The sequence below is a fragment of the Hemicordylus capensis genome, chromosome 4, assembly GCF_027244095.1.
Source record: "Hemicordylus capensis ecotype Gifberg chromosome 4, rHemCap1.1.pri, whole genome shotgun sequence".
In the NCBI taxonomy this organism is placed as follows: domain Eukaryota; kingdom Metazoa; phylum Chordata; class Lepidosauria; order Squamata; family Cordylidae; genus Hemicordylus; species Hemicordylus capensis.
The window spans coordinates 259,196,420-259,223,361 of record NC_069660.1 but is presented as its reverse complement, the minus strand read 5'-3'; the positions used below and the strand labels follow the sequence as shown (position 1 = coordinate 259,223,361).

Genomic DNA, 26,942 nt, shown 5'->3' with positions numbered 1-26,942 from the left:
TGTTCTTTTTATTCACTAGTCATGGACTCATGGGTGAACCAAAGTTTAAAAGCCTCAATACTTTTTCTATCTCGCTTCTTCAAAGTCCAGCTTTCACATCTATAGAGTGTCATGAGAAAAACCGTGGTCCAAATGATTCTAATCTTTGTAGGTAAAGACACATCACAACATCTAAATATCCTTTCAAAAGTCTTCATTGCAACCCTACCAAGTGCTTGTCTGCAGTGTATTTCTTGACTGCTGGATCCTTTACTGTTGATGGTCGATCCAAAAGCTACCCACCACTCCAAAGTCTTCACTATCAGTTCCAAGGCTCATTGCTGTACCTGTTGTCATTACTTTAGTCTTCTTTACATTTAGTTGCAGTTCCATTTTTTCACTGTGCTCCCTGACTTCCACTACTAGAGCTTGCAGATCATCTGCATTCTCAGCTATCAGAGTAGTGTCATAAGCGTAGCACAGGTAATTGATGTTTCTTCCTCCAACTTTAAAACTGCGCACATCTTCTTCAGTATATGTTCAGCATATAAGCTGAATAAATAAGGAGAAAATATACAGCCTTGTCTTATTCCTTGGCCAATCTGGAACCAGTCTGTTTCATCATGTTCCGTCTCTGTATAGGTTTCTCATGAGAACAATGAGATCTTCAGGGATGCCCATTTTCCTAAGGATATTCCACAACTTGACATGGTTGATGCAATTGAATACTTTTCTGTAGTCAATGAAGCACATATTGGACCGGGTCTCATGATCAGTGAGACCCGGTTTCCTCGGGTGAGCGGGAAGAGTGGGCTAAGCCGACTCTCCCTGCTCATGAGCGGGCAGGGAGCCCTGGGTGGCCGGATTGGCTGCCCACACGATGGCCAGCTCCAAGATGGAGCTGGCGGGGGGTTGGGGGAGTGGGAGCCGTGCGGCCCTCGCAAGCCCCAGTATGCCCTGCGCGAGCGTGCAGGGCATACTGGGGAAACCCCCGGAGCCGGGACGCGGCTTTTCACCTCCCGGCCGGGGGTCTACTCATGAGTAGGCATGGCACGAAGGTGCGCCGTGGCTACTCACGATCATAAAAAGCAAGTTTGCTGGAGCGCTAGCTCCGCAAACCTGCTTTTTACCAGGAGTTTTCGAGCGGGTTACCCTTGGCTTGGCTGCGAGCCTGGTGGTTCTTACAGTCTTACAGTGTGAGAATCGTTCCATTGGCTTCTTTTGGGGTTTTTTTTTTTTTTTTGCTTTCTCAATTATCCAGTGTGTATCAGCAATAATGCCTCTTGTTCCCTGGCCTTTTCTGAAACCAGCTTGAACATCTTGCATTTCCCTTTCTACATAGGGCTGTAATCTGCGTTGGATGATCCTGAGCATATTTTGCTAGCATGTGAAATTAAGGAAATTGTGCAATGGTTTGCACAATCTGTTAAGTCTCCTTTCTTTGGTATTGTTATGTATACTGACCTCGGGTAAGTACATGTGTGGATTGCTAACTGGTTGAAGGACAGGAAACAGAGGGTAGGGATAAATGGAGAGTTTTCACAATGGAGAGAAATAAGAAGTGGGGTCCCCCAGGGATCTGTACTGGGACCAGTGCTTTTTAATGTATTCATAAATGATCTAGAAGTAGGGGTAAGCAGCGAGGTGGCCAGATTTACAGATGATACCAAACTCTTTGGATAGTGAAATCCAAAACAGATTGTAGGGAGCTTCAAAAGGATCTCTCCAAACTGGGTGTGTGAGCAACAAAGTGGCAAATGTGGTTCAATGTTGGTAAGTATAAAGTGATGCACATTGGGACAAAAAACCCCAACTTCAAGTATACGTTGATGGGATCTGAGCTGTCGGTGACTAACCAGGAGAGGGATCTTGGGGTCGTGGTGGACAGCTCATTGAAAGTGTCGACTCAATGTGAAAAAGGCCAATCCCATGCTAGGAAGGGGGTTGAAAATAAAACTGCTAATATTATAATGCCCTTATACAAAACTATGGTTCGGCCACACCTGGAGTACTGCATACAATTCTGGTCACCACATCTAAAAAAGGACATTGTAGAACTGGAAAAGGTGGAGAAGAGGGCAACCAAGATGATTAGGGGCCCAGAGCACCTTTCTTATGAGGCAGGGCTGCAACACTTGGGGCTATTTAGTTGAGAAAAAGGATGACTGTGGGGAGACATGATATACTGTAGGTCTATAAAATCATGCATGTTGTGGAGAAAGTGGATAGAGAGAAATTCTTCTTCCTCTCACATAACACTAGAATCAGGGTTCATCCCATGAAATTGATTGCCAGGAAATCTAGGACCACCAAACGGAAGTATTTTTTAACACAACACATCATCAACTTCTGGAATTCTTTGCCACAAGATGTGGTGACAGCCAACAACCTAGTTGGCTTTAAGAGGGGTTTGGATTACTTGATGGAGGAGTTGGAAGCCATAGGCCACCTCCAGCCTCAAAGGCAGGATGCCTCTAAGTACCAGTTGCAGGGCGGTAATAGCAGGAGAGAGTGCATGCCCTCAACTCCAGCCTGTAGTCTTCCAGTGGCATCTGGTGGACCACTGTGTGAAATAGGATGCTGGATTAGATGGGCTTTGGGCGTGATCCAGCAGGGCTGTTTTTAAGTTGGCCACTGTGTCATTCTCCAGATTTGCTGGCATAGTTTAATTAGAGCCTTGACTGATTCTTCTTCTGTTGCCTGCCATATTTCTGTAGCTATTCCATCAATTCCTGTAGCCTTCCAACATGGTAATGACCATTATGGTGATCTAATTTCATCTTCTCGTACTAGAGGTTTTTGCAAGTAGGGGATATCTTATAGAGTATCTTGGATGTTGATGCCCCTGCTGTACAGATTTTCAGTATACTCCTTCCATCTCTGTTTGATCTTCTCTGAATCAGTTACTATCTGTCCTTTGTCATCCTTTAACATACCAATTCGAGGTTGGAACCTCCTTCTGAGTTCAGAAATCTTTTGGAAAACTTTCCTTGTATTTCTGTGTCTATTTCCATCTTCAGTTTCTTTTTAGATGATGTTGTAGTACTGCTCCTCTGAAATTCCCTATTAAGTTCCTTCCTGAGGTCTTTATCTTTCTTTACTCTGGCTTCTCTCCTCTTCTGGGCAATTTCCACCATCTGTTCTGAAATCCATTTTGCTTTCTTCTGTTTCTTGGTTTTTGACAATTTCTGTTTGCATTCGTCCTTAACAACTTCTTTGATTTCATTCCACAGTTCCTCTGGTTCCCTATCTCAATGAGGTTCAGGACTTCAAAGCAGTTCCTGATGTTCTCCTTGAAAATGGTGGGTACATTCTCAAGATCATATTGTGGAAACTGGATAGCTTTGTTTTTCTGCTTTAGCTTGACTTGGACATGAGCAGTTTGTGATCTGTTCCACAATTGGCCCCCAGCCACATCTTTGCTGTTATAAAAGAGCTCTTCTACTTCCTTGCACCAGTAATGTAATCAATTTGATTTCTGTGTACTCCATCTGGTGATGTCCATGCATATACCCGCCACTTTGGTTGTTTGAAGAATGTGTTAGCAATGAAGAGATCATTCGATTGGCAGAAACTAATAGTCATTCTCCTGTTTCATTTCTGTTTCCTAGGCCATACAGTCTGACTGTGTTTTCCATTTCTAACTGTGGCATTCCAGTCTCCAACCACCACCAGCACATCTTGCTTGCATGTTCTGTCAATTTCAGACTGAACTTGAGCAATAAAACTCATCAACTTCCTCTTCTGCATCAGCCATTGGGGCATAGAAACCACCCCCCCAAGCCCTGCTGTGCTGCCTCATTGTGATGGGGGAGTGTTCCTGGGAGGGGTGAATGAAGTACGCTGGGATGTATATTCCCAGTAGGGTCACCCAAGGCATGAAGGTCATCCCAGGTGCCCAACTAAAGCAAAGAGGCACCTATATCGGGCAGCAGCGATATAGGACGGTGCTGGAGGCAGATGTTCACTTTAGTGAAAATGACAAAGGCATCATTTCATACTGCGCAGAAAAAGGCAATGGTATAACACTCCTATATTTTACCAGGAAAACCACATGGATAGACAAGATAGAATGATTGTCGATGAAGTGCTGGATGATGGACCCCTCAGGTTGGATGGTACTCAACATGCTTCTGAGGAAGAGCTGAGGATCTTTCAGAGTACTGATGGTGTTTATGACTTGGTTGGTTTAAAGCATTTTGGATATCTAGCTGCTGATTTTGCCATGCGGGGAAAGAAAATCCAAAGCTGCAAAGACAGAATTACAGTCGGTATGTGGAATGTGCATAAATATGGGAAATATGAATATGGGAAAGCTTGGCATAGTGAAAGATGAAATGAATCTATTACAGATTGCCATCTTGGACATCAGCAGATTAAAATGGACTGGAATTGGACACTCTCAGTCAGAAAATCATACTGTTTACTACTCAGGACATGAAAAACAAAGACAGAACGGTGTTGCCTCCATTGTCATGAACGATATAGTAGTGACAATACTTGGGTACAATACAGTCAGTGACCAACTAATATCAATTAGATTTCATGGGCAACCCTTTAACATGACTGCTTACAAGATCATATGTCTTTAAGAGAAAATAATGGTGACCTAGATATATTATTAAGTCACCTTAAGTGGTGCAGCAGGGAAATGCTTGACTAACAAGCAGAAGGTTGCTGGTTTGAATCCCCACTGGTAGGGAGATGGCAATGATAAACCCCTCCTATATTCTACCAAAGAAAATCACAGGGCTCTGTGGGCGCCAGGGGTTGAAATCGACTTGACGGCACGCTTTACCTTCAGAGATATTAAAAGGAGAAATATTAGAGATATCTAAGGGAGGAGCAGGTTAGAGGGCTTGACTTTCACCCCCCCCACTGCCTTGCCTGGACTTTACATCTGGTCTGCTCTGGGCTGTATTTTCCATATTTCACCCTGGACAAGGAGCTGCCTGTCAGCTTGCTGCGTTGTTCCAGCCATGGATTCCAGCTGCTGCCTTCAGGAGTGCTTGGTATCTAACACCTGTTGCTAGCCCAGCAGTCTCTTGTGGCAAGAGGGGCTGCTTGGTTGCCAGAGGCTTATAAATCACTGAAGGCATGCCTGAGGTGTGGCCAGTGGTATGCCTGTAGGTGGCCGCCAAAGCCGGCCACCAAAGGGTGCCAGCCTTTGCGGCTAGTCCTTTGGGGTGGGACTGAGGACTAGGGGGAGGTTATGGCATAGGTGGGTTGTGGTTTGGGCTAGAGGGTTGTTTTTCTTGTACTGAGTTGTGCTACATCTGTTTGCAGATATGTGTTTGGGCTCTCTTGAGTGGGATGGTGTGGGGGGTGCATCCAGAAGTTCTGGGGCAGCTGTTGGAATAGAATAGAAAGGGAATAGAAGAATTGGTGCTGGCAGAGCAGCTGGCCATTATAGGGGAAGGGAAACTAGTAATTTAGTAACTGTTTCCACTTCCAACTGCTCTGTCAACTCTCAGGCCCCGGGGAGCAGCTCCAGTGACCCTCAGAGCCTAGTCTTGCTCCTTTGTAATGCCAGGTCAGTTCAGAATAAGATCGAAATTGTCCATGATTTGATCATGGATGAGGGAGCTGCACTGGCATGTATAACTGAGACCTGGTTGGGGGAGGCGACTGGTCCAGTGTGGGCTCAGCTTCTCCCTAACTGAGCTGATGGAGCTAGTCACAGAGCTGGTGTTGGAGTCTCCCAGGCTTTTGGTGCTGGGGGACTTCAATATCCACTTTGGGGCTGGCTTGTCTGGTGCAGCTCAGGAGTTAATAGTAGCCATGACAACTATGGGCCTATCCCAATTAGTTTCGGAACCAACTCATGTCACCAGCCACACAGTCGATTCGGTCTTCTGTTCGGATCAGGGGGGTGTTCTGTGGGTGGGGGATCCAGTAGTTTCCCCATTGTCATGGATGGACCACTGCCTGGTTAAGCTTGGTATCACAGCCACAACCCATCTCTGCAGGGGTGATGGACCTATTAGAATGGTCTGCCCCAAAAGGCTGCTGGACCCAGTAGGTTTGCAAAAGGCCTTGGAGGGTTTTGATGCTGGTGCGGCTGGTGATTCTGTCGATGCCCTGGTGGGAACCTGGAATAAGGAACTCACCAGGACAGTGGACATGATTGCTCCTAAGCATCCCTCCAGACCTGCTTCAAAAATGGCCCCCTGGTATACTGAGGAGCTGCGAGGGATGAAGCGGCTGGGTAGGCAACTGGAACACAAGTGGAGGAGAATTAGGCTCGAATCTGACAGGATGCAGCATAGGACCCATTTGAAGGATTATGCAATAGTGGTGCATGTGGCAAAAAGGGGATTTTGGTCAGCACGCTTTGCATCTGTGGGTTCACGTTCGGCAGAGCTATCCCAGGTCATGAGGAGTATAATTTCAGCTCCTTCAATTTCAAATCAGTTCCCGGAGACGCTCTTCTGTGATGCTTTTAGGGGGTTCTTTATGGACAAAATCTCCTATATTCAGGCCGACTTGGACTCCACTATTTCTGCAAGGTCTATGAAGGAAGTGTCCCACGATCCCTCTTGCAGTGTTAGATTTGATCAGTTTCAATCTGTGACTCCTTATGATGTGGACAAGCAGCTTGGGGCAATGTAGCCTACCACTTCTTCTCTGGATGCTTGCCCGACCTGGCTGCTTTAATCTAGCAGGGAGATTGTTGGAGGTGGCCTAGTTAATATCATAAATGCATTCCTGAGGGAGGGTAGGGTGCCTCCATGTTTGAAGGAGGCAATAGTTAGACCTCTTCTTAAGAAGACTTCTCTGGATCCCTCAGCGATGGATAGTTATAGGCCAATCTCCAATCTCCCTTGGTTGAGCAAGGTGATCGAGAGGGTGATGGTGAACCAGCTCCAGGCGGTTTTGGAGGAAACTGATTATCTAGACCCATTTCAAACTGGCTTTAGGGCTGGCTATGGGGTTAAGACAGCCATGGTCGGCCTAATGGATGACCTTTACCGGGGAATCGACAGAAGGAGTGTGATTCTGTTGGTTTTTTTGGATCTCTCAGCAGCGTTCGATACCATCGACCATGGTATCCTTCTGGGACACCTGAGGTAGTTGTGGATAGGAGGCAATGCTTTGCAGTGGTTCCAGTCCTATTTCTGGTATATTCCAGATGGTGGAGCTTGGTGACACCTGCTGCTCAAAGCAGGAGCTGTTACATGGAGTCCCTCAGGGCTCCATTCTGTCACCAATGCTTTTTAACATCTACATGAAACTGCTGGGTGAGGTCATCAGGAGATTTGGTGCTGGGTGTTATCAGTATGCTGATGACACCCAAATCTACTTCTCCTGTTCGTCTTCAGCAAATGGCACTCATTCTCTAAATGCCTGCCTACAGGCAGTAATGGGCTGGATGAGGAATAACAAATTGAAGCTGAATCAAAGCAAGACGGAGGTGCTCATTGTGGGGGCTCAGAATCTGAGGGATGAGTTAGATCTCCCTGTGCTGGATGGGGTTACACTCCCCTGGGAGGAGCAGGTACACAGCTTAGGAGTACTCCTGGACCCAGGCCCCACCCTGGTATCTCAGGTGGAGGCCATGGCTAGGAGTACTTTCTATCAGCTTTGGCTGATTCAACAGCTGCGTCCATTCCTTGAAAAGACGACCTCAAAACTGTGGTGCATCAGCTGGTAATCTCCAGGCTCGACTACTGCAATGCGGTCTACGTGGGGCTGCCTTTGTATGTAGTTCAGAAACTTCACTTAGTTCAAAATGTGGCAGCCAGAATGGTCTCCGGGGCAACTAGGAGAGACCATATTATGCCTGTTTTGAAACAATTGTACTGGCTGCCGATATGTTTCTGGACAAAGTACGAAGTGCTGGTTATTATCATTAAAGCCCTAAATGGCTTAGGTCCAGGTTACCTTAGAGAGCACCTTCTTCTGCATGATCCTCACCGCACATTAAGGTCATCTGAGGAGGTCCGTCTCCAGTTACCACTGGTACGACTGGTGGTGACATGGAGGCAGGCCTTCTCTGTAGCCGCTCCTGGACTGTGGAATGAGCTCCCTGCAGAGATCCGTAATTTGAACTCTTTATTGGCCTTAAGGAGAGCCCTTAAGACCTATTTGTTTGGCCTGGCCTTCCAGGGTTTTAAAATTGTTGCAAGGGGTTTTAATGTACTTGGTTTTTCAGGGTTTTAAAATTGTTTTATTGTTTAACTGATTGTTTTATGGTATTTTAAAATCTTTGTTTTATTTGTTGATTTATTTTAACAGTTTTTGTTTTATTTTTAAACCACCCTGAGCCAATTTTGGAAGGGTGGTATAAAAATTGAATGAATGAATGAATGAATGAATGAATGAATAATCAGAAATTGACTCCATGACCAAGCAGTTTTTGGTTTTTCTCAGGCAAGCAAGACAGCTGATGGCAAACAAATTGGTTGTAAATATTTACATCATTTTTTGTAATTGATCATATGCTTGATAGGCTTAGGAAGGTGGCCCTGTTATTTTAAAAATGTAAAAGGTAATCAAATTCCTCTTTGTCAAGCCAGCTATGGATGGTGCCAACCAGTCCATGTGAGATCTAGCACAGGGGTGTCCTTTTTTTTTTGTAGAAATACTTTTGACTATTTCAAACTTCCTGATGTATTTCTCCATCATTAATCTGCTCTTATAACAGTCCTGACATTTGTATGAGGCTAATGCCATATTTTGACATAATATTAAACAGGAACTCAGTTCCACTAAGTGGCAGTTACCATTGAATCAGGGGGGAAATTATTGCTAGGCAAAGCACATTTTGAAATGTCACAACAACTGTTAAGGTGAAGCATGCAAATTCCATGCCTGAGATACTCTGAAATCCTTCACTTCACTGTATCTAGGCTCTCTGGTTGTAAAGGAGGAAAGGGAATAACTCAAGGTGCATATTTGCTTGCCTAATAAGCAGCATATTGTATTAGAGTCTCTTTGGGGGAGTTTATTTATGCAGGGAAGAAAGCATACATAACATACATATAATTTCCAAAAGTAAGCATAGAAGAAAACATCACTGCTAAGGCAAAAATCCATTTATCCGATCACAATTAAAGGACTGATGTTTAGCATTGTCCGTAATGCTAATTTTATTTATTTATTTATTACATTTATAAACTGCTGATCCAAAGGCTCTGGGCAGTGTACAACAAATTTAAAAAGACATTAAAAAACACACCATTTAAAACACAGTGCTAAAAACAATATAAAAACAATTCAAAAACAAAACCATTTAAAACTAATTAAAATACTTAAAAAAAAACAAAAAACAATTTACAAACCTTGGAAGTCCAGGCCAAACAAGTGAGTTTTTAATAGAACTGTATCAGGAGAATAAAACATTTGTATAGGCAACCACAATTATCTGTCAAGAAAATTGTGTAGGAACTGTAAAGCTACAATTTACCATGATTAATAAGGAATGCATTAACATAGTATGTATTTATTATCCCACCTTCTGCAACAGGCCTCAAAGTGGCATACAGAGGCTGCACATAATGGGAAACCAGGGGTCCAACAGACCTGTGGTTTTCCCCATTCCCATCCCCTCCCCCCGGCTGCACTCCCAGACAATCCAATCTGGAGTCTGGGAGACTAGGGGGACTAACAGTGCGGGATTTCTCCTTCTCATGAAGGACAGTTGTGCCAGACAATCGGGGAAGGAAAGAGGGAGTAGCTTTCTACCCTGAACTCTGGTTCCAAGCAGCAACAGCCTTTGAATGACCCAGCACTGCTTTCTAACTACAGTTAGTGCCCGCAAAACTGAAGAGCAACCAAGGGTGCATATTCAAGTTTGTGGCCAGAAACCTAAGGTCACTTTTGGAATTGAACCAAGGGTTTCCGCACGCAGACGACCACAAACTCCAACCTCTGGCATGGTTGCCTGTGGTTTCACATTATGTCCAAAGGCAGCCATAGGCTTACCAAAGGTCTCCCATCCTGGCACTGACTGACCATCAGATCTGCTTCATTGCATCAGAGTTTCTGCTTCATGTGCCTTCAGACCACAGCCAAGTCTTTAGAAGTTGCTATAAAATGATATATCAATCAGCTCACAGTATCTGTGCAATGCCATATCAAATAATGAAATTAACAGTGCATGTTTCTTTCCTCTGGTAGTAAAAGAGGCACTTAAAATACTAAATCACTACATAAGCAGTGTTTTCTCTGCTGCAAGAGGACACTGTAAAAGTCATGGCCTTCCACTGAAACACAGAGGTCATTCACATGATCAGCTCTACCAGGGCTAGAGCAGCCCTACCCAGTAGAGCTGCCTGTGAGAAATGCTGAGATTGGGACTGATCCCAGTGCTCCTCAGCCACATAGCCCAGTTTTTTTTTAACCCAGACCAATAGTGAGGTAGAAGGGCATTAATGCACCCTTCTACCCTACTCCCCGGTCATGTGAATGCTCATGTTGCCTGCAGCATCTACAAAGAGCACCCTGCAGTGGGGAAATCCCCCAGTGCACTGTGCTCCTGGTGTAGTGCATTGTGGGATGGTGGAGGACTTCCTTTTTTGGCTCCCAGCTCTGCCACTCACCCAGACACCACTCATGTGTCGTGTGAGCAGCAGAGCTTTAGGAGTAGCGGTGATCATGTGCAGGAGGCAGATGGGAGCTTGCCTCCCCACCCACCCTCCCCAGCACCAGGTATATCGGTCATGTGAACAATCTTACAGTTTGCGTATGTCTAACCTGATATGCAGTAGTCCAGGTTTTCCAACTCTAGGGCCATATCACAGTTAGCTCTGGAACTTTTGGCTTTCTTTCAAGACAAATGCACTCTGCCACCACCCCTACACCACAGGAAAAGATGCTTTTTATGCTTAAGGGAGTTTCAAAAGCAGTTTGCCAAGCAGTGGCAAAATGAAGATAGGAGGCTTCTGATTTTAAAAGTCAGAATCTTCACTGGATGTGCACAGAGTCTTGTGCATGCCTAATAGAGCACTCTGGTCCATGACCTAAATCTGTCCATTAGACATAATGCCTGAGAACCACTATGTTAATGGTCCTAGTCAGTCTCCTGTTCTATAGATCAACAAGGGCAATGAGAGTGCTTTTGTAAAGATCAGTGGTAATATAGCCTAGAGATTTCTGTAATCAAATGGGTTTCAAAAGTCTCTGGGTGTAGACAAGCTAACTAGTTTAATACCTTGACAGGGACAGCAGAAGGAAAGATTTGTGTATTCAGGAGGTAATAACCCATCCATCACTGGTATGTCTTGAGAAGCAGGAATAATTTGACAAAAGTATCCTAGTGGAAACTCTTGCAACTTTGCAGGAAACACCAGTAATTTCATACTGATTTGCACTGCATGTATATGTAAATTATTTTTCAAGTTAGCAACCTTGGAGTGGAGCTAAATCTTTTTGAAGCACAAAGATAGCAGAAGGAAATGAAAACAAAAGTGTGTGCAATAAATTTATTTATTTATTTATTTATTATTCGATTTGTATACCGCCCTTAAAAACAGAAACCAATAACAATTAAAACAGAAATATAAATATGAACACCAATTAAAAAACATCTTAAAAACAATTAAACTATCAGAAAATTTAAAACCCTGAAAACCAGGTTAGCATTAAAACAATTAAAACTATTTATAAACCCCGGCAGTCCTAGCCAAACAGATGGGTTTTAAGGGTTCTCTTGAAGGTTAGTAAGGACTTAAGATTGCAAATTTCTGTTGGGAATGCATTCCACAGCCCAGGAGCAGCTACAGAGAAGGCCCGCCTCTGAGTCACCACCAAACGAACCGGTGGTAACTGGAGATGGACCTCCTCAGATGACACCATGCAGTGGGGATCATGTAAAAGAAGGCACTCTTGGATATCTCAGACCCAAGCCATTTAGTGCTTTAAAGGTAATAACCAGCACTTTGTATTTTGCCCAGAAACATATTGGCAGCCAGTGTAACTGTTTCAAAAAAGGCATAATATGGTCTCTCTGGGTTGCCCCGGAGACCAATCTGGCTGCTGCATTCTGAACTAACACAAGTTTCCGGACTACATAGTTCCGGACTACGTGTTTCCGGACTACATGACAGCCCCATGTAGAGCGCATTTCAATAGTCAAGCCGGGAGTTTAGAAACTGATGCACCACTGTTTTGAGGTCGTCCTCTTCAAGGAATGGGCACAGCTGTTGAATCAGCCGAAGCTGATAGAAAGCACTCCTGGCCATGGCCTCCACCTGAGATACCAGGGTGAGGCCTGGGTCCAGAAGTACTCCCAAGCTGCGCACCTGTTCCTTCTTGGGGAGTGTAACCCCATCCAGCACAGGGAGATCTAACTCGCCCCTCAGATTCTGAGCCCCACAATGAGCACCTCCGTCTTGCTTTGATTCAACTTCAATTTGTTATCCCTCATCCAGCCCATTACTGCCTGTAGGCAGGCATTTAGAGAATGAGTGCCATTTGCTGATGATGAAGATGGAAAGGAGAAGTAGATTTGGGTGTCATCAGCATACTGATAACACCCAGCACCAAACCTCCTGATGACCTCACCCAGCGGTTTCATGTAGATGTTAATAAGCATTGGTGACAGAATGGAGCCCTGAGGGACTCCATATAACAGCTCCTGTTTTGAGGAGCAACTGTCACCACGCTCCACCATCTGGAATTTACCCAAGAGATAGGAAAAGAACCACTGCAAGGCAGTGCCCCCTATCCCCAACTCCCCCAGGCGATCCAGAAGGATACCATGCTCAATGGTATCGAACACTGCCAAAAGATCCAGAAGAACCAGCAGAGTCACACTCCCTCTGTTGATTCCCTGGTAAAGGTAATCCATCAGGCCAACCAAGGCTTTCTCAACCCCATAGCCAGCTCTAAAGCCAGTTTGAAATGGGTCTAGATAATCAGTTTCCTCCAAGACTGCCTGGAGCTGGTCGGCCACCACCCTCTCAATCACCTTGCCAAACCAAGGGAGATTGGAGATTGTCCTGTAACTGTCCATCACTAAGGCGTCCAGGGAAGGCTTCTTTAAGAGTGGTCTAACCATTGCCTCCTTCAGACAGGGGGGCACCCTACCCTCCCTCAGCAATGCATTTATGAAATTAACTAGGCCACCTCCAACAATCTCTCTGCTAGATTGAAGCAGCCAGGTCGGGCAAGGATCCAGAGAACAGGTGGTATAAAGATAATAATATATTACTGCATGTTAAAGTTCTGGTACAATTACCTAGACAACTACCTTGTTGGGGGAAAAACTACTACACTTCAATTAATATTTTAAATCTAAAACAAATGTGGTGTAGTAGATCTATCTATCTGTCTATCTATCTATCTAAAGAATTAATAGCAGCTGCAGGGGGAGAATGTTCTGATTGAATTCTGGGAAGAGTGTTTAAAACAAACAAACAAACAAACAAACAAACAACCCTCTTTCCTCAGCCCCAATGCAAAAATGGGACCCTTTATTTATCCCTGGGCGTTGCTTATGATCACAGAAGTGACTGCCCTCATGCTTATGGTGTTTCCTTCTTCAGATAAATACTGTAAGCATTGCGAGCACAGTGGCATGAGGCTTCTTGGCACATCAGCTCTGAGCAGGGTTTGCCAGTGTATTCTTAGAGTGCTATGTGCATCCCTGTAATGACCTGCTGGCCGGCTGCACAGCAGCTGGGAACCACTCTCTTCAGAGGGGAAGGGGGAGCCACCAGACACAGTCTGACAGGAACAGAGACAGAGCGTAGTCCAAAAATGTCACCAAAAGTCAGCACCGGGAATTCAACAGACACCAGAATCAGGGGGGAACACAATCATAGTCAGTTGAAACAAACAGGCTCAATTCCAAAGTCAAGGTTGCTCATGGTCAGGGCTGGTCACCATGGATGTTGTTTCCAGCACAGATCCAGCTCTCAGGCTGCTCTAAACAGGCTGTGTTCTGAGAGTCCTGCCAATCACTTCAGCTGAGCCTTGTCAGGGAGATGCAGCCAGGTCAGAGCTGGAACACCTGTTCCTTCTGGCCAGCCTTTCCGACCTGCAGTGTTCCTCTCTTTGAGCCTGTACTCTGGCCAAATGTCACTGCCTGGGATGTGGGACAGGCACCTCGATTTCGGGCGCCTCAGAGGCTTTATCAAAATGAAGAAGGGAAGGAGGCAGAGGGGCCTGCAAGCCTGTCAGCTCCAGCTCTGCTAAGTCAACCGGAGTCTCACCCTGCTCACCCTGCTCTGAATCTTCCTCCACGACCCCCATTTGAACCTTCATCACAATCCCTTTGAATATATGAAGAGCGCCCCCCCCCTCTCTCTCTCTCACACACACACCACTAATGCTATAGCTCCAATTAATAAATGTTTTAAAACCTCCTGAGATCCTGACCACAGAACTTTCTCATCACAACTGGCCCCCAATCTAGAAGTGTATTTACTGCATAGTGCTGTACATGAAGGATTAACATTAATTACCAAAAGTTAACAAGTCTGGGTATATATAGCATCATTTTTTTTAATTAGGTCTGGTAGCTGATCAGTTACTTGGTTCTGTCCAGCAACTACTGCCTCATTAACTAAAACATTATTTAAACACATTTAAACTTTGCTACTGCTATAACAAAAACTAACGTTGTTTGCATAAAACAGTACTGAAATTCTCTAGTTTTAACACTAAATGGCCGAATTTGTTTATTATTGATTTTAAAATAAATGCATTAACTGTGTTAAATGGTTAAACTTTGGATGGTCATATTTTCATGGAATTTTCAAGAAAAGCACAATTATGCATTGTTTTCGGTAGTGGGCAGCAAACAGCCAAATGCATAGCAAGCAGCACTACTGTATATGAATATACTGAATATAAATATTATAATATGGCAAGTTGACAACTAAAGTTGCACGTAGGAGCTATATGGCAGCTTACCTTCCCTTTGGTGAAAATGTCCTCCCGATTTCTAGCTAATTTCCTTCTGCCCGTGTCTCCCATTGATCCTCTCAAAGTGATGTACACATCTGCATCTGTTCCTGATTCCGGGGATGAATCCGTTGAGATGTATAGAACATACTGTTTAACTGAAGAAAAAGAAAGAAGTAGTAAACCTCAGTCATTAAATAGATATAATTAATGAGACTTGTACTTTTATTTCTAGACTGTAGACAAGGAGGCTGTTCAGATGCTGGGTTTTGATAAACTGACATAGGGGGGTGGGTTTCTAGCCTTATGCACCCTACCACAAGCCATCTTCCACTGGCTTGACCACACGAGGATGGTGAGGCTGGACATAATGTTTCTTCTTCTGCAACAGGGTACAAAGCCATTCTGCCTTCCCACCCACAATGCAGGAATGGGGAATGAGTAGCACTCCTGAATACTGATGGCTGCTCCACATTACTACTGAACACAACTCCTTTTTTCCAATTTAGATCCATGACAAAGCATACACATGATCCTTTAATGCCAGTGGCACTGCAGTACAAAAAGTGATCCTTTAATGGGCTTGCAATGTTGCTACCAGTGTGCTGAGGATTAACTGGGATGATTGTTTTCTAAAACTGGTGACTTTAGCACACACTTTTCACAAAAAATGGATATATATGCACATCTGTGACTTCACGATGCCTGAGGTTTGATGAAATCCTTTTGGCAAACAACAAACCTGTTAAAAACCTGCAGCCATCCATAAGAATTGGAAATTCAGCCATCATGCATCCTTCGGCATCTGGGAAATCTTGAAGACACGGGAATTCTAGGATTTCTTTACTTTTCCTGTGCTGAAGCTTCACCTATACATATGGGGAAAATGAGGTATAGATCAGTAGATCAGATCAAGATCCATGCAGTCCACAACCTGTGACAAAGAGATGCCTGGAAATGAAGATAGTAGCTAACCCCGATTTCTTGTCCCCAGTATCTGGTGTGTGTGTGTGTGTGTGTGTGTGTGTGTGTGTGTGTGTGCGCACATGCATGTGTGCGTAAGCAATGTGCAATAGATACAACATGACAGAAAACAGAGAAAAGGTAACAGCTGTGGAAAGCTGTGGAAAGCACTTTTCTTCTGTGCTGTCTTACAAGCCCACATTTGTTAGGGATCTTTTATTTCCTTAGTTTCTTTACAGAATGCAAAATGTAGCACTAGAGTGATTGTGTGGCTAATTACTCCTTGGTCCCAATCCAGAAATATCTTTTAGACATGGCCAGCAGCTGGGGTTTTTCTCTCTAATGCTTTAGTTTGAGCAGCAGCCCATTCATGCCACATTAGAAGCTCATTTTGAAACTTCCCTAACTGCACATTGTGCAAAGGAGGGAGGGGAAGGGCAGCTATTGTTTTTTAAAAAGGAAATTGAAAAGCTTGCTGGGATGTGTGGACTAGTCTTTTGCTTCTTCGGACTGTGAGTATTATCCTTCCTTTTGTCTCAGTACAATTTATTTATTACATTTTTATACCACCAGAGACCCAAGTCTTGTGGGGATTTACAAAACAATAAAACCAGAATTAAAACCAAATTAAACCAGTTGTAGAAATTTTAAAACAATTTTAAACAGCAGAACAACAATAAGCACCTACTTACAGCTAGTCAAAGCCTTGGTGAAATAAATGTGTCTTGGGTGCTCTTTTAAAACCTGCTAGAGATGGGAATTGCTATGGCCAGCCAACAAAAGACTCTTGGCAGTCCATTCAGTATGTCAAATGGGAAGAGTGAAATTTCAGTGTCCAGACACAAGGGAAGGCAGAACTCCTGTGCACCTTAAATAGTTGTGCAGCTTCAGTTCATCCTGCATGACAAGCTGCACTTTTCAAAATTGTCCCTTCCATACACTCAATTATGGAGAGACATAGCTAAGTGCTACAGCACATGCTTTGCATGTAGCAGATCCTAGATCCTCATCCCAGGGCTGAGTCTTTGGAGAGCAACTGCCATCCATGATGATACTGAGTGAAATGGACTGAGTTAGTATAATGCAGTAGTGGAGCAGGCAGTAGAAGTTCACCTTAACAAGCCAAAGCTGTGGCCTCTACTCCCCTGCAGCCCAGTTGTGCCTCTTTCTGTCCACTCCAGCCCACTCTGCTGTTAATAAGAGCTGTGCTGCTTGCAGCTTGGCCATTCGTCAGGTCGTGCTGTGCAGGCTGGTCATGCAGTTCTACCTGATGAAGGGCCAGTCTGCAGGCAGCCCAGCTCTCATAAATGCCAGGGTGGGTAGAATGGGAGAGAGAGGTACGACAGGGCTGCTGAGCACCAGAGGCAGCTGCATCTGATTCGGCACCCCCCTCGGCTTGTTAAGGTGAGCCACTACTGGGAGCAGGGCTTTTAAAAAGGGAAATCCAGAACTGCACAACATGAGTGTAATCCACAGTCTAGCATGTAGATTACACATAAGAGGAGAGCTGATCTTGTGGTAGCAAGCATGACTTGTCCCCTTAGTGAAGCAGGGTCTGCCCTGGTTGCATCTGAATGGGAGACTTGGTGTGTGTGAGCGCTGCAAGATATTCCCCTCAAGGAATGAAGCCACTCTGGGAAGAGCATCTAGGTTCCAAGTTCCCTCTCTGGCTTCTCCAAGACAGGGCTGAGAGAGATTCCTGCCTGCAACCTTGGAGAAGCCACTGCCAGTTTGTGAAGACAATACTGGGCTAGATAGACCAATGGTCTGTCTCCATATATGGCAGCTCCCTATGTTCCTATGTGCCACTACAACACACACCTACATATTTTCCTTGTCTGTGCACACATACACTGTTCTCTAGAATCACATACCATGACATTCAGAAGCCTACACAGAGTGGGAGAAAATCCTCTGATCTAAGAACACTCTTGCAGAAGAGTGTTATATTCATTGGTGAAGACTGTGTGGAGAGTAGCAGAGGAATCTGAGGAAGAGTCTTTGGCAGGTAGAGGAGAAAGGATCCAGGCTACTCACTACTACTAGAAGATATTCAACTACTTACTTTGCTTTTCTCGTTGTCGACAGTCACACCTTACATTATCTAACATAACACAATTTTTTTTACATGAATTGAATTTAAAAATTCAAGTAACACAATTTTTCTTCTTTTATATCTGTCCATAAATTGCACGTTTTGTGTCTGGTTCCACATTTTTAAAAAAGTCCTGTGCAAGAAATCTGTTTTCTTTGGAATCTAGAACCCCATTAGACAGCCATACTTGGTGGTTGCCTTTCAGCTCTCAGGCTTTCTTCATCCACAGGTCTAGCAAAGGCTGAACATACTTTGGGAGTAATACAAAACCTTAACATGTAAGTACAAATACCATTTATGGATTAAAAGATACACCTGAGTAACATTTTTACTTTTATTTTGCCACCATGGCTTTCATGCAGGTTCTGTGCCACAACTATTTCAATGCAATCTATGATTTTAGCTTCAGCATCTTAGACATCAGAGGAGAGCCTGTCGCTTTGGCTCTCCATTTCTTTCCCAAAAATGTCAGCTTATGTGGCAGATCTTTTTGTCAAGACATTTTCACTGTCTCCTTTTGTTAGCAGTGTTGGGGCTACAGGTTCAAAATTGAATGCCCAGTTTGGAATTATGTAGATACAGCCATTTGCCAAGGGCAAAGAGAATATTGAAAATGCTGAACACATTGTCTACAATAGCACTTTGATGCAACTGACCTGAAGAAATGCATAAGAACTTTGCTGCTCTGACATGTCTATGTAAGAAAGAAAGATGGTCTTACTGGATGAAGCCTAGGTCCAGCATTCTGGCTTGGATTCAGAAATGTTCTTCACGAGCAGAAGGCAATTCAGCTTGGGAAAAAGTGAATTTTCCCCTTCCACTGCAGTCCCATCCCCACCCATCCCCTGTTGTTCTAGTGGGTCTCTAGAGAGGAGGGGTTGAGAAAGCCCCATTGTATAAAGAGAGTTCCATTTGTATACAGTATCTTCCAATCCAGGCCTCTATTTCTGACCTGGCCAGACAGGTCTCTGGGAAGTTCAGAAACAAGAAGATGATGGCCATGCCCTCTTGTCTATCCCAAGTATCTGCTGTTTGGGATCAAGAGGCAAATTGTCCCTTAATGTGAGGCAAATTCTCTCTTAATTTGAGATTCCATTAACTATCCCAAGTAATAACCACTGACTGAATTAAAGTGCATGGTTTTGTGTAATCTTTGCAATCCACCGAAACAAGTGGCCATCATCACTCAGTGTCACAGTGAAATCCATAAGAACACAGGAAAAGCCTTGCTGGATGGATGGATTGGATTACAGAAGTAGTGGCGGCGAGGGCAGGTGCAATACCTGTCTAGTCCAACATCTGATTTCCCACAAGATGCCTCTGAGGAGCCCACAAGCAGGAGATGAAGATATGCACCCTCTCCTGCTGTTGTTCCCTTGCAATTGGTATTCAGAGGCATGATAAGGCAGGGGTTATCAAACTTGGGTCACCAGATGTTGTTGGCCTACAACTTCCACCACCCCAAATAGCCACCCAAAAGCTATTGTGGCTGGGGATGATGGGAGTTTTAGTCTAACAATATTGGGGACCCAATTTTGAAAACCTCTGCCATAAGGTAATCTATCCTGAACTCTGGCAATGACTTCAAGACTGACTCTGGGAGAAAGAAATTGAAGCGGGTCTCACAATCAGTGAGACCTGCTTTTGCCACTATTGCGGGGAGAGCGGGCTAAGCCCACTCTCCCTGCAGATGATTGCGGTGGGAGCCCTGGGTGGCCGGATTGGCTGCCCACATGATTGCTGGCTCTGTGATGGAGCTGGTGGGGGCTGGGGAGAGTGGGTCCACGTGCCCCCCCCCCCTGGAAGCTCCAGTATGCCCTGCGTGAGCGATCAGGCAGCCTGGGTTTGCGGAGCACTTGCTCTGCAGACCTGGGCTAAGGGGAGGGCTACTAAAGTGGGCTAGCCGCTTGTAAACCACTGGGCTCACCTGCGAGCCCGGTGGCTTACACAATCAGGCAAAATCAGGCTAGGGTCCCCTAGCCCGATTTTGCCTGATCATGAGAATAGCCCCATTATCTCTCTACATCATTCATAATTTTGTACAGCTATAAAATACATGTTTTTGGCACACCGTGGAAGCCACAATATTATCATTATTAACAGAGCTGAATATTACATGAATTATAAGATTGTAAAGTACACCAAGCAGTTATTTCTGGAAGTGAGGTTATGCAAAGGACATTTTTCAAAAGGATGTGCAAATGCACCATTAGATTCTACCTCACGGCAGTGCCAGGCTTCCCCATCTGTGTCTTCCACTTCCAAGCGAACTTTACATATCATACTAAACTTCTTATCCAGCTCCAATGATGCCTGATAAGCTTCAGTCCTCTTAAATGATCCTTTGGGGATGCAGACTAAAGCTGATGCACCTTTGTCATCACAAGCCACCACAGTCAGCTTAGGGTTCATGCCATTGCTTGAAATGTCCCTGGACATAACAATGACATCCCAAATCCCTAGAAAAGCAAATATACAAGAAGTAACAAATTGCCTGGGATGCTACAAAAGGCAGATAGTATTTTCTGACCATTCATGTGATTTGTTATACACAATTTGAAAGTTTTCTAACCACAAAGTGCATAACAAATGTTTGATATTTTGATGCCAGCAAAGGCATCAACATTTTAGTTTATCGTCTGCATTTATTTTACAATCTTATGGTGGTTATATTCACAATAACAGTACAGGTAGGGCATTATTATTTACATTTTACAGAGAAAAGTGTGGTTCAAAGAGAGGAGTTCATTGGCCACAAAATGATTCCATGGTAATGGTGGGACTTTTCAAAATTCCTTGATCTTATTCTGTACTCACTGGACCACACTACTTCTGAGCTAGTAAAAAGGCTCAATCTTCTTTATTAATCCCCATATTAAAGGTCCATTTTAATTTTTATACATACAGGACAACACCTGTTTATGGGATGTGCCTCCGGGGGGCGGACAGTAAGCCTAGTGGTGGTGTGGAGTTCAGCTGGCCAGCAGGCATGGCTTCTCTAGTGGCAGGACTCTCTGGCAGCCTCTCCAGCCGAACTGGAGGTGGGGGTGCTGTAGCTGGTGGTGGGTGCTGTAGCTGGCCAGCCTCTCCAGTGGTCTCTCTGGCTGAACTGCACATCTGCGCAGTTTGGATATGGATGTCTTATGCTAGTGATGTCACGGGCATGCTATGTCCATACCCAGAGAGAACACCGGAGAGGCTGGCCAGCCAGCTAGCTAGCTACAACACCCACTGTGGCCACTGCCAGTTCAGCCGGAGAGGCCAGCTGGCCAGCTATAGCACACACCACCACCCGGCTCACCCACCCCCAGACTGTCTGGCGGTGAGGCAGGAGCAGTGGTGGCAGGGCAGCAGTGGCGACAGAGCAGGGCAGGAGGGGTCTGCCTGGGGGCCCCTTGTGGTTCCCCTGGCCCTCTGGGCTCAGAGACATTTGTCTCAGTTTGTCCATTGGCTGCTACACCCATGGCTGTGGCTGAGACTGTGTTCTAGTCCCCTTCAGTCCAAGGTTTAAAAGAACCTGTGGATCTCACACAGAACAACAGCCTCCAGGTACCTGCGCCAGTCCTAGTTTCTGTGGGAGGAGCAACTTCAGATTCTGGAGCAGGTGAGATGCCTGTTGGGGTGTTATCTTGGCCCATGTGCCAGTATGGGCTTTACCTGCAGGCTTATCCAGGTGTACCTGTGGGCAGCAAGGGGTACTTGCTGGACAGAAATCTTGGCCAGCCAGGGTTGTGGGACAGCAATTTTCTCCCTGGGGGACTTGCAATCATGTCTGGGCTTGGGTTTGCCTGGTCAGGTTGCTTGGCCTGGCACTGTGCCCAGCAGTGCAACTGTGCTACCTGCAGCTTCTGCATCAGAGGACTACCCATATGGTGGTGTCTCTGCCATTGGGAGATCACCTTCTCCCAGCCACCAAAGCATGTATCTGGAGTGGTGAGTTTATGGACGTATTGCAGCTCCTTTTTAGGGAACCTGAGCCCGTGCCCAAGGAAAGTGAACTGGTGAGGGACCAGGAGAAAAGTAAACGTAAACCTACTGAATGCAACTGGACCAACTGGATCTCCACATTCACTATCTATATGGGAGTAGATATGCAGGTGCAGCGAGTTAGGGGTCCAGCCCTGGTGAAGCATTTTGGATTTTGACCTGCGCACATAAATGACCAGTGTGCATACACAATGACCTTCAAAATGGCTGCCAAGACCAGGCCTCCCTTCATGCCTATACTGGCCATTCGGCGGGGGAGGGGGAATGACTTCTCCTACCCCACAGTTGTGGCAACACTCCCCAGAAGCTGCCAGACCTGACCACAAATTTTAAAAAAATAATCTCCCAGAGGCTGCCAAACCGAACTGGGCCCTGTTTGGCTCAAGGGCAAGCTATCAAACAGCCCAGTTCAATGGCGAACTGGTTCCATCTTGAGCCAGTTCACATATCCGTACTGGATTGCCCATGGGCTCAGCAGGGATCTCACTTTTCCTGAATTTCCCCCCACAGTTGTATCTATCCACATATGGGTGGAATTCCATTGTTAAATTTTGGTGTGATAATGAGGTCATGGTGCAGGTTATTAATTCTCAGACTTCAAAGTCAGGCAGGGTCATGGTGCTTGTGTAGGCGTTTCTTTTGCATTGTTTGTGCCACAATATTTTATTTGTGGCTAGGCATGTTCTGGGGCTGCAGAATGGTATTGCAGATTTGCTGTCTCATTTGCAGGAGTATTTTTGCCCGCTGGCCCTAGTGGCAAGACAAGAACCAGACAGAATGCCAGCATGGATTTGGAGCCATTGAAAAAGAAGTATGGGCATCACTTCCTCTGAACACCAGGGCAGCTTATCATAGGAAGGTTAGGGCTTTTCAGTCTTAGAGTCCAGGTAGGGTTGGCTGAGGTTTGGCCTGCTCTAGTGGATTACTTGATGAAACACCTGGTTGATCTTCACTGAGCTTTCTGGCTGCTTTGGCATTCTTTATTTCAAGGGTTTGGAGGACTCTGCATCAGATTTTAGGGTGCAGATGATGGTTGAGAGCTGAGTACCTGCCACAAATTGCTTCTCAGTGACTAATTACACCTGAGTGCAGAGGCCGGACATTTGGTTTCAACCTCACCAGGTGTCTATTATGCTTCGTTTTTCTAAAATGGACCAGAAAGGTTAGGGTCACCTTATTACATTCTGTAGGGCTGAGGGTTTAGTCTCATGCCATGTTTGGGCTATGGACCATTATCTTTCTGTGGCAGAGCCCTTTCTGGGGTGTCTTTTTTACCATGAGGATGATCCCGCTGACCCAATACCACTTTCAGTTGATCATGTAGTGTGCTTTGCAGGACAAGGGTAGTAGGGATGTGCAAACTGACTGTTTGGAGGGTTCATGGACTTTTTTTTTTTTTTTTTGCTCCACTTCAGCGGAGTTGTTGGAGGCGGGGGGGTGGGTGTCTGTGGAGGTCCCCTCACCGGCCTCCCTTAATAAAAATGTTCACAAACCAGACTGAACCACGGGGGGTGGTTCGAGGCAGTGCCGGACTGAACTGGCCCGGTCCGGTCTGGGTCCAGTCCAGACTCGAACCTAACTGGACCAGCTGGTTCCGTGCACACCCCTAGACAAGGGTTGGCTGGCTGGGGCCTTCTCCTGGTACTCCTTCAGGATTGAGGCAGCTTTAGCAGCCATGTAGCTTGGCTTTTCTGAACAAGACATTAAGAGAATTGGGTGTTGGCATTCCAAAACTTACAAATGAAATGTGCAATGAGTGGAATTGTGGCTAATTCTGTTTGTTTTCTTTTGGTAGATCCTGGTCTGTCTCCCCAGTGAGCCAGGGTGCTGATTGTGGGACATTCAATTGTGTTTTGGGCTCACAAGCGCGTGAGAGGAACCAGCTTTGGGTCACAGCTCAGGTTGAGCCAACATACATTAATCTCATGAACCATGCATCAGTCAACATGCATCAATTTCATTTGAGGAGGACTGCCTGCAGTATGGGAATTTCTGGAGAGCAATCCACCTCCAGATATTCTCCGGGAGGAGAATGACTTAAGATGCAGAGCTGGCTGTGTCCTGTCAGGCTATTAGCAATCTTGAAATTATTCTTGAAATTATTCAAAGTTGGGTACTGTGGGTTCTCATACTTTGGTCTGACTTGTTCCAGCACCATGTATGATATGGCATTGAGCAGCCAGGTAAGATTGACAGAGTGCCTAAAAAGGTTAACCAGGATTTCTCTAGCTTTTGTGTGTGTGTGGAGAGGGGATGTTCCTCATCCTGACATTGTGTTCACCTGCCCTGAATTATTTAGGGCTGATGGTGTGCATTTGTCTCCCATCAGTTCAGACTTTTTGGGGGACAATCTGAAAGGAGGATTGGCAGCAGTGTTAGAAGGGCGGTGGGTGGAGAAGCAGCCAAACTAGGCTAGCCCCGTCTTGTGGCAGGTACAGTGCAGTTTTTCTGTGGGATAATGTAGGGTTAGTGAACACCTTTAAGCATGTGTTTGGCATGTGGAGGATTCCTTGCCTTTTCCTAGAGGCTTGGAAGCTCAGGGGATGCTGGTTTGGGATTTACTCCAACCTGCTATGGAATCACCGGCCTTAAGGGTTTTGCAGCTTGACATTAGGTTGGCTAATATGGGCAGCAACAGCAATTATAGGGTGGAGATGTCTATGCAGTAACAGGGCTGCCATTCTGAGTTGCCTGTGCTACAGGTGAAAAGATGATTATATGAAGCTGACTTATAATGAATGAGTCAGACCACTGGATCAGCTAGCCCAGAATTGTGTACTTTGACTGGCAGCAGCTTTCTAGGGTCTCAGGCACAATTCTTTCCCACCATCTGCTGCCTCTCCATTTGGCTAGAGATGCTGAGGATTGAGCCTGGGGGCCTTCTGCATACAAGGCATGAGAGTTGTGGTCCCTTGTGCTCCTTGGCAACATTTCCTGGGGCAGCATGGCAGCATGTGTGAGCAGCGGCACTAAAGTAATGAATCCAAATGTCCAGATTGGACATCTCATATATCAGAACAAATTCAAGAAGCCACAAAGTATTATGGGCACAATCCAGCCAAAGCTAATCCCACTGACCATAATGAGACGGAATTAAGAACTTGCTTCATTTTCTTGCTGAAACTAATGATAACTGTTTGGGCTGGATTGTGCTCTTTGTCAGCAGGCTTTGCTTAATTACGCATAATTGCTTTGTAAACAATGTAAACTATGTACTTTGTGCATTCTCTCTTTCATTCATGCTAATGTATTTTCCTGCCTCTGTCTATAGGTTACTTAATAGCTTCTATATTCACTGTGCTTTTATAAGTTAAAACTATACCTGGAGTACTAATAACTGACTGGAAAGATCTTGGTTCAAAGCCAAACTCAGTTATAGGACTGTACAGCCTTTGGAAACTGATTGACCCCCAGTCTCACTCTTCCCACTGTAAATGTAAATAATAAATATAATTGCAAGGTTGGGTAAAATGTTATTTATGTAAATAAAAATGTTTCTTAACAGGAGGTAATGGCTGCGTCCTCTGAAAAGACTGCAAATCCCAGAAGCAGCCACACCATCCCTTGGACTCCATGGAAAAAAGGAAAAGCAATCCTTTTAAAAGTCAAGTTGAGGAAGGTGGCTGCTTGCTCCCTAGCAGTGGGGAGTGAAGAGGAAGAATAGAGAGTTTTCTCCTGTTCCTGCTGGTCCCGGTAAGTAGTGGGTTTTGCCGGGGGAGGGGGGAAGGGTTCAGATTGAGTGTGCTTCATTTCAACTGCACTTCAGCCCCCACCAGATGGCACTTTGCTTTGGGCCAAAGGGAATCAAGCAAATCAAACTGTGCCAAACCCAAATAGGCCCCTGAAGCGTCACAAAGTCCTTGCAGTTATCCCCTTAAAAATGAAAACAAATAATGTATTAGCTGCCAACAGAAAAAGACTTAGAGAAAAGGCTGGTTTCCAAATGAGGGGAGATATTTTTCTACTCCAATAATTTAGTGGGGGAAGTGACTGATGAAACATTGTATTTGTTTTTACAGCATAAACCAGTTAAGCCATCAAGTGACCTTTTTTTCTTTTTTCTTTTTGAGCGGTGTGTGTGTATAAATTATTCTATCCTTGATTTGGGAAAGTAAATGTGTACATTTTAGAGCATCACAATTTGAAGCAACATTCCTAGATGTGAGTATAATGGGAAAAACACATGAAAACAACATGGCTAGAGCAGAACATAAATTTTAGAAACAGCTTTAAATTCAAGAGTTTCCGTGTATGCAGTTTCTGGTACTTGGAGAAATCTGCTTTTTAAATAAAATAAATCAAAAAAAGCTTTTTCACTGCTACATCCAATCCACAAATCTCATTTTAAAAAATTGCTGATGCTTCTTAATCTCTGTATCTTTCTGTGTGTGCTAATATTTTTTCTTTAAACATTATAACTGTATTATCCAGCTTTGCAAAGCACAAAGGGGATACAGTTTGCATGAAAGATGTTATTCAGGATAAAGCTGTATTATATTTGGATTGTATTTTTAGTTTCAGTAGACCCACCCTGTAAAGACAAAGATAAAACACATCAAAATATAAGTTTTGCATGCATTTTTCATTATTTTTCATCTTACCATGAATGTTTTCTGTCAGCCTCTCTTTCCTGACTTTTCCAAGAAGTTGCAGTTCTTGCTTTACCTTTCCATCATCAACTCCACTGTCCAACCAGTTCTGGCATGAGAATATGTAGCAGCCATCAGCCTTCTCTGATTCTTGTATAATGATTCGGTCAAGATACCAGCCAGCTCCATAACCAAATCTGTTATGTTCCACAAGCACTTTGTTTAATGTCCCTAGATCTATAGCTCGGACTCTGAAGGAACTCACCTATTGTGGGGAGGGGAAATAAAAGAGGTCCAAGAGTATCTTTATTATAAAAGGTTACTCAATGAAAATGTTACTATTAGAAAAAGAGATTTGATTTCCTGTTCAGTAGTTCTGTTTGTTGGTAGTTAGAAGAAATGGCTAAATGGTGTTAGATAATTACTCATGTGAAGAGGTCTTATAGTTTAGAGCTCATTTGGGCAAAAAACCTTTC

The 26,942-nt window shown here is 44.7% G+C and overlaps 1 protein-coding gene across 1 annotated transcript in view; it reads right to left on the bottom strand.

The window, feature by feature from the left end:
- The window catches only part of RP1 (RP1 axonemal microtubule associated), a 339,664-nt gene that overhangs the window by 53,462 nt on the left and 259,260 nt on the right, over positions 1–26,942 (bottom strand). The window contains exons 46-49 of the mRNA XM_053242771.1: positions 26,479–26,731; positions 20,111–20,349; positions 15,575–15,701; positions 14,842–14,990 (exon numbers count right to left, since the gene is read on the bottom strand). Coding sequence (XP_053098746.1) covers positions 14,842–14,990; positions 15,575–15,701; positions 20,111–20,349; positions 26,479–26,731 — 768 coding nt within the window. The remainder of the gene's footprint in view (positions 1–14,841; positions 14,991–15,574; positions 15,702–20,110; positions 20,350–26,478; positions 26,732–26,942) is intronic.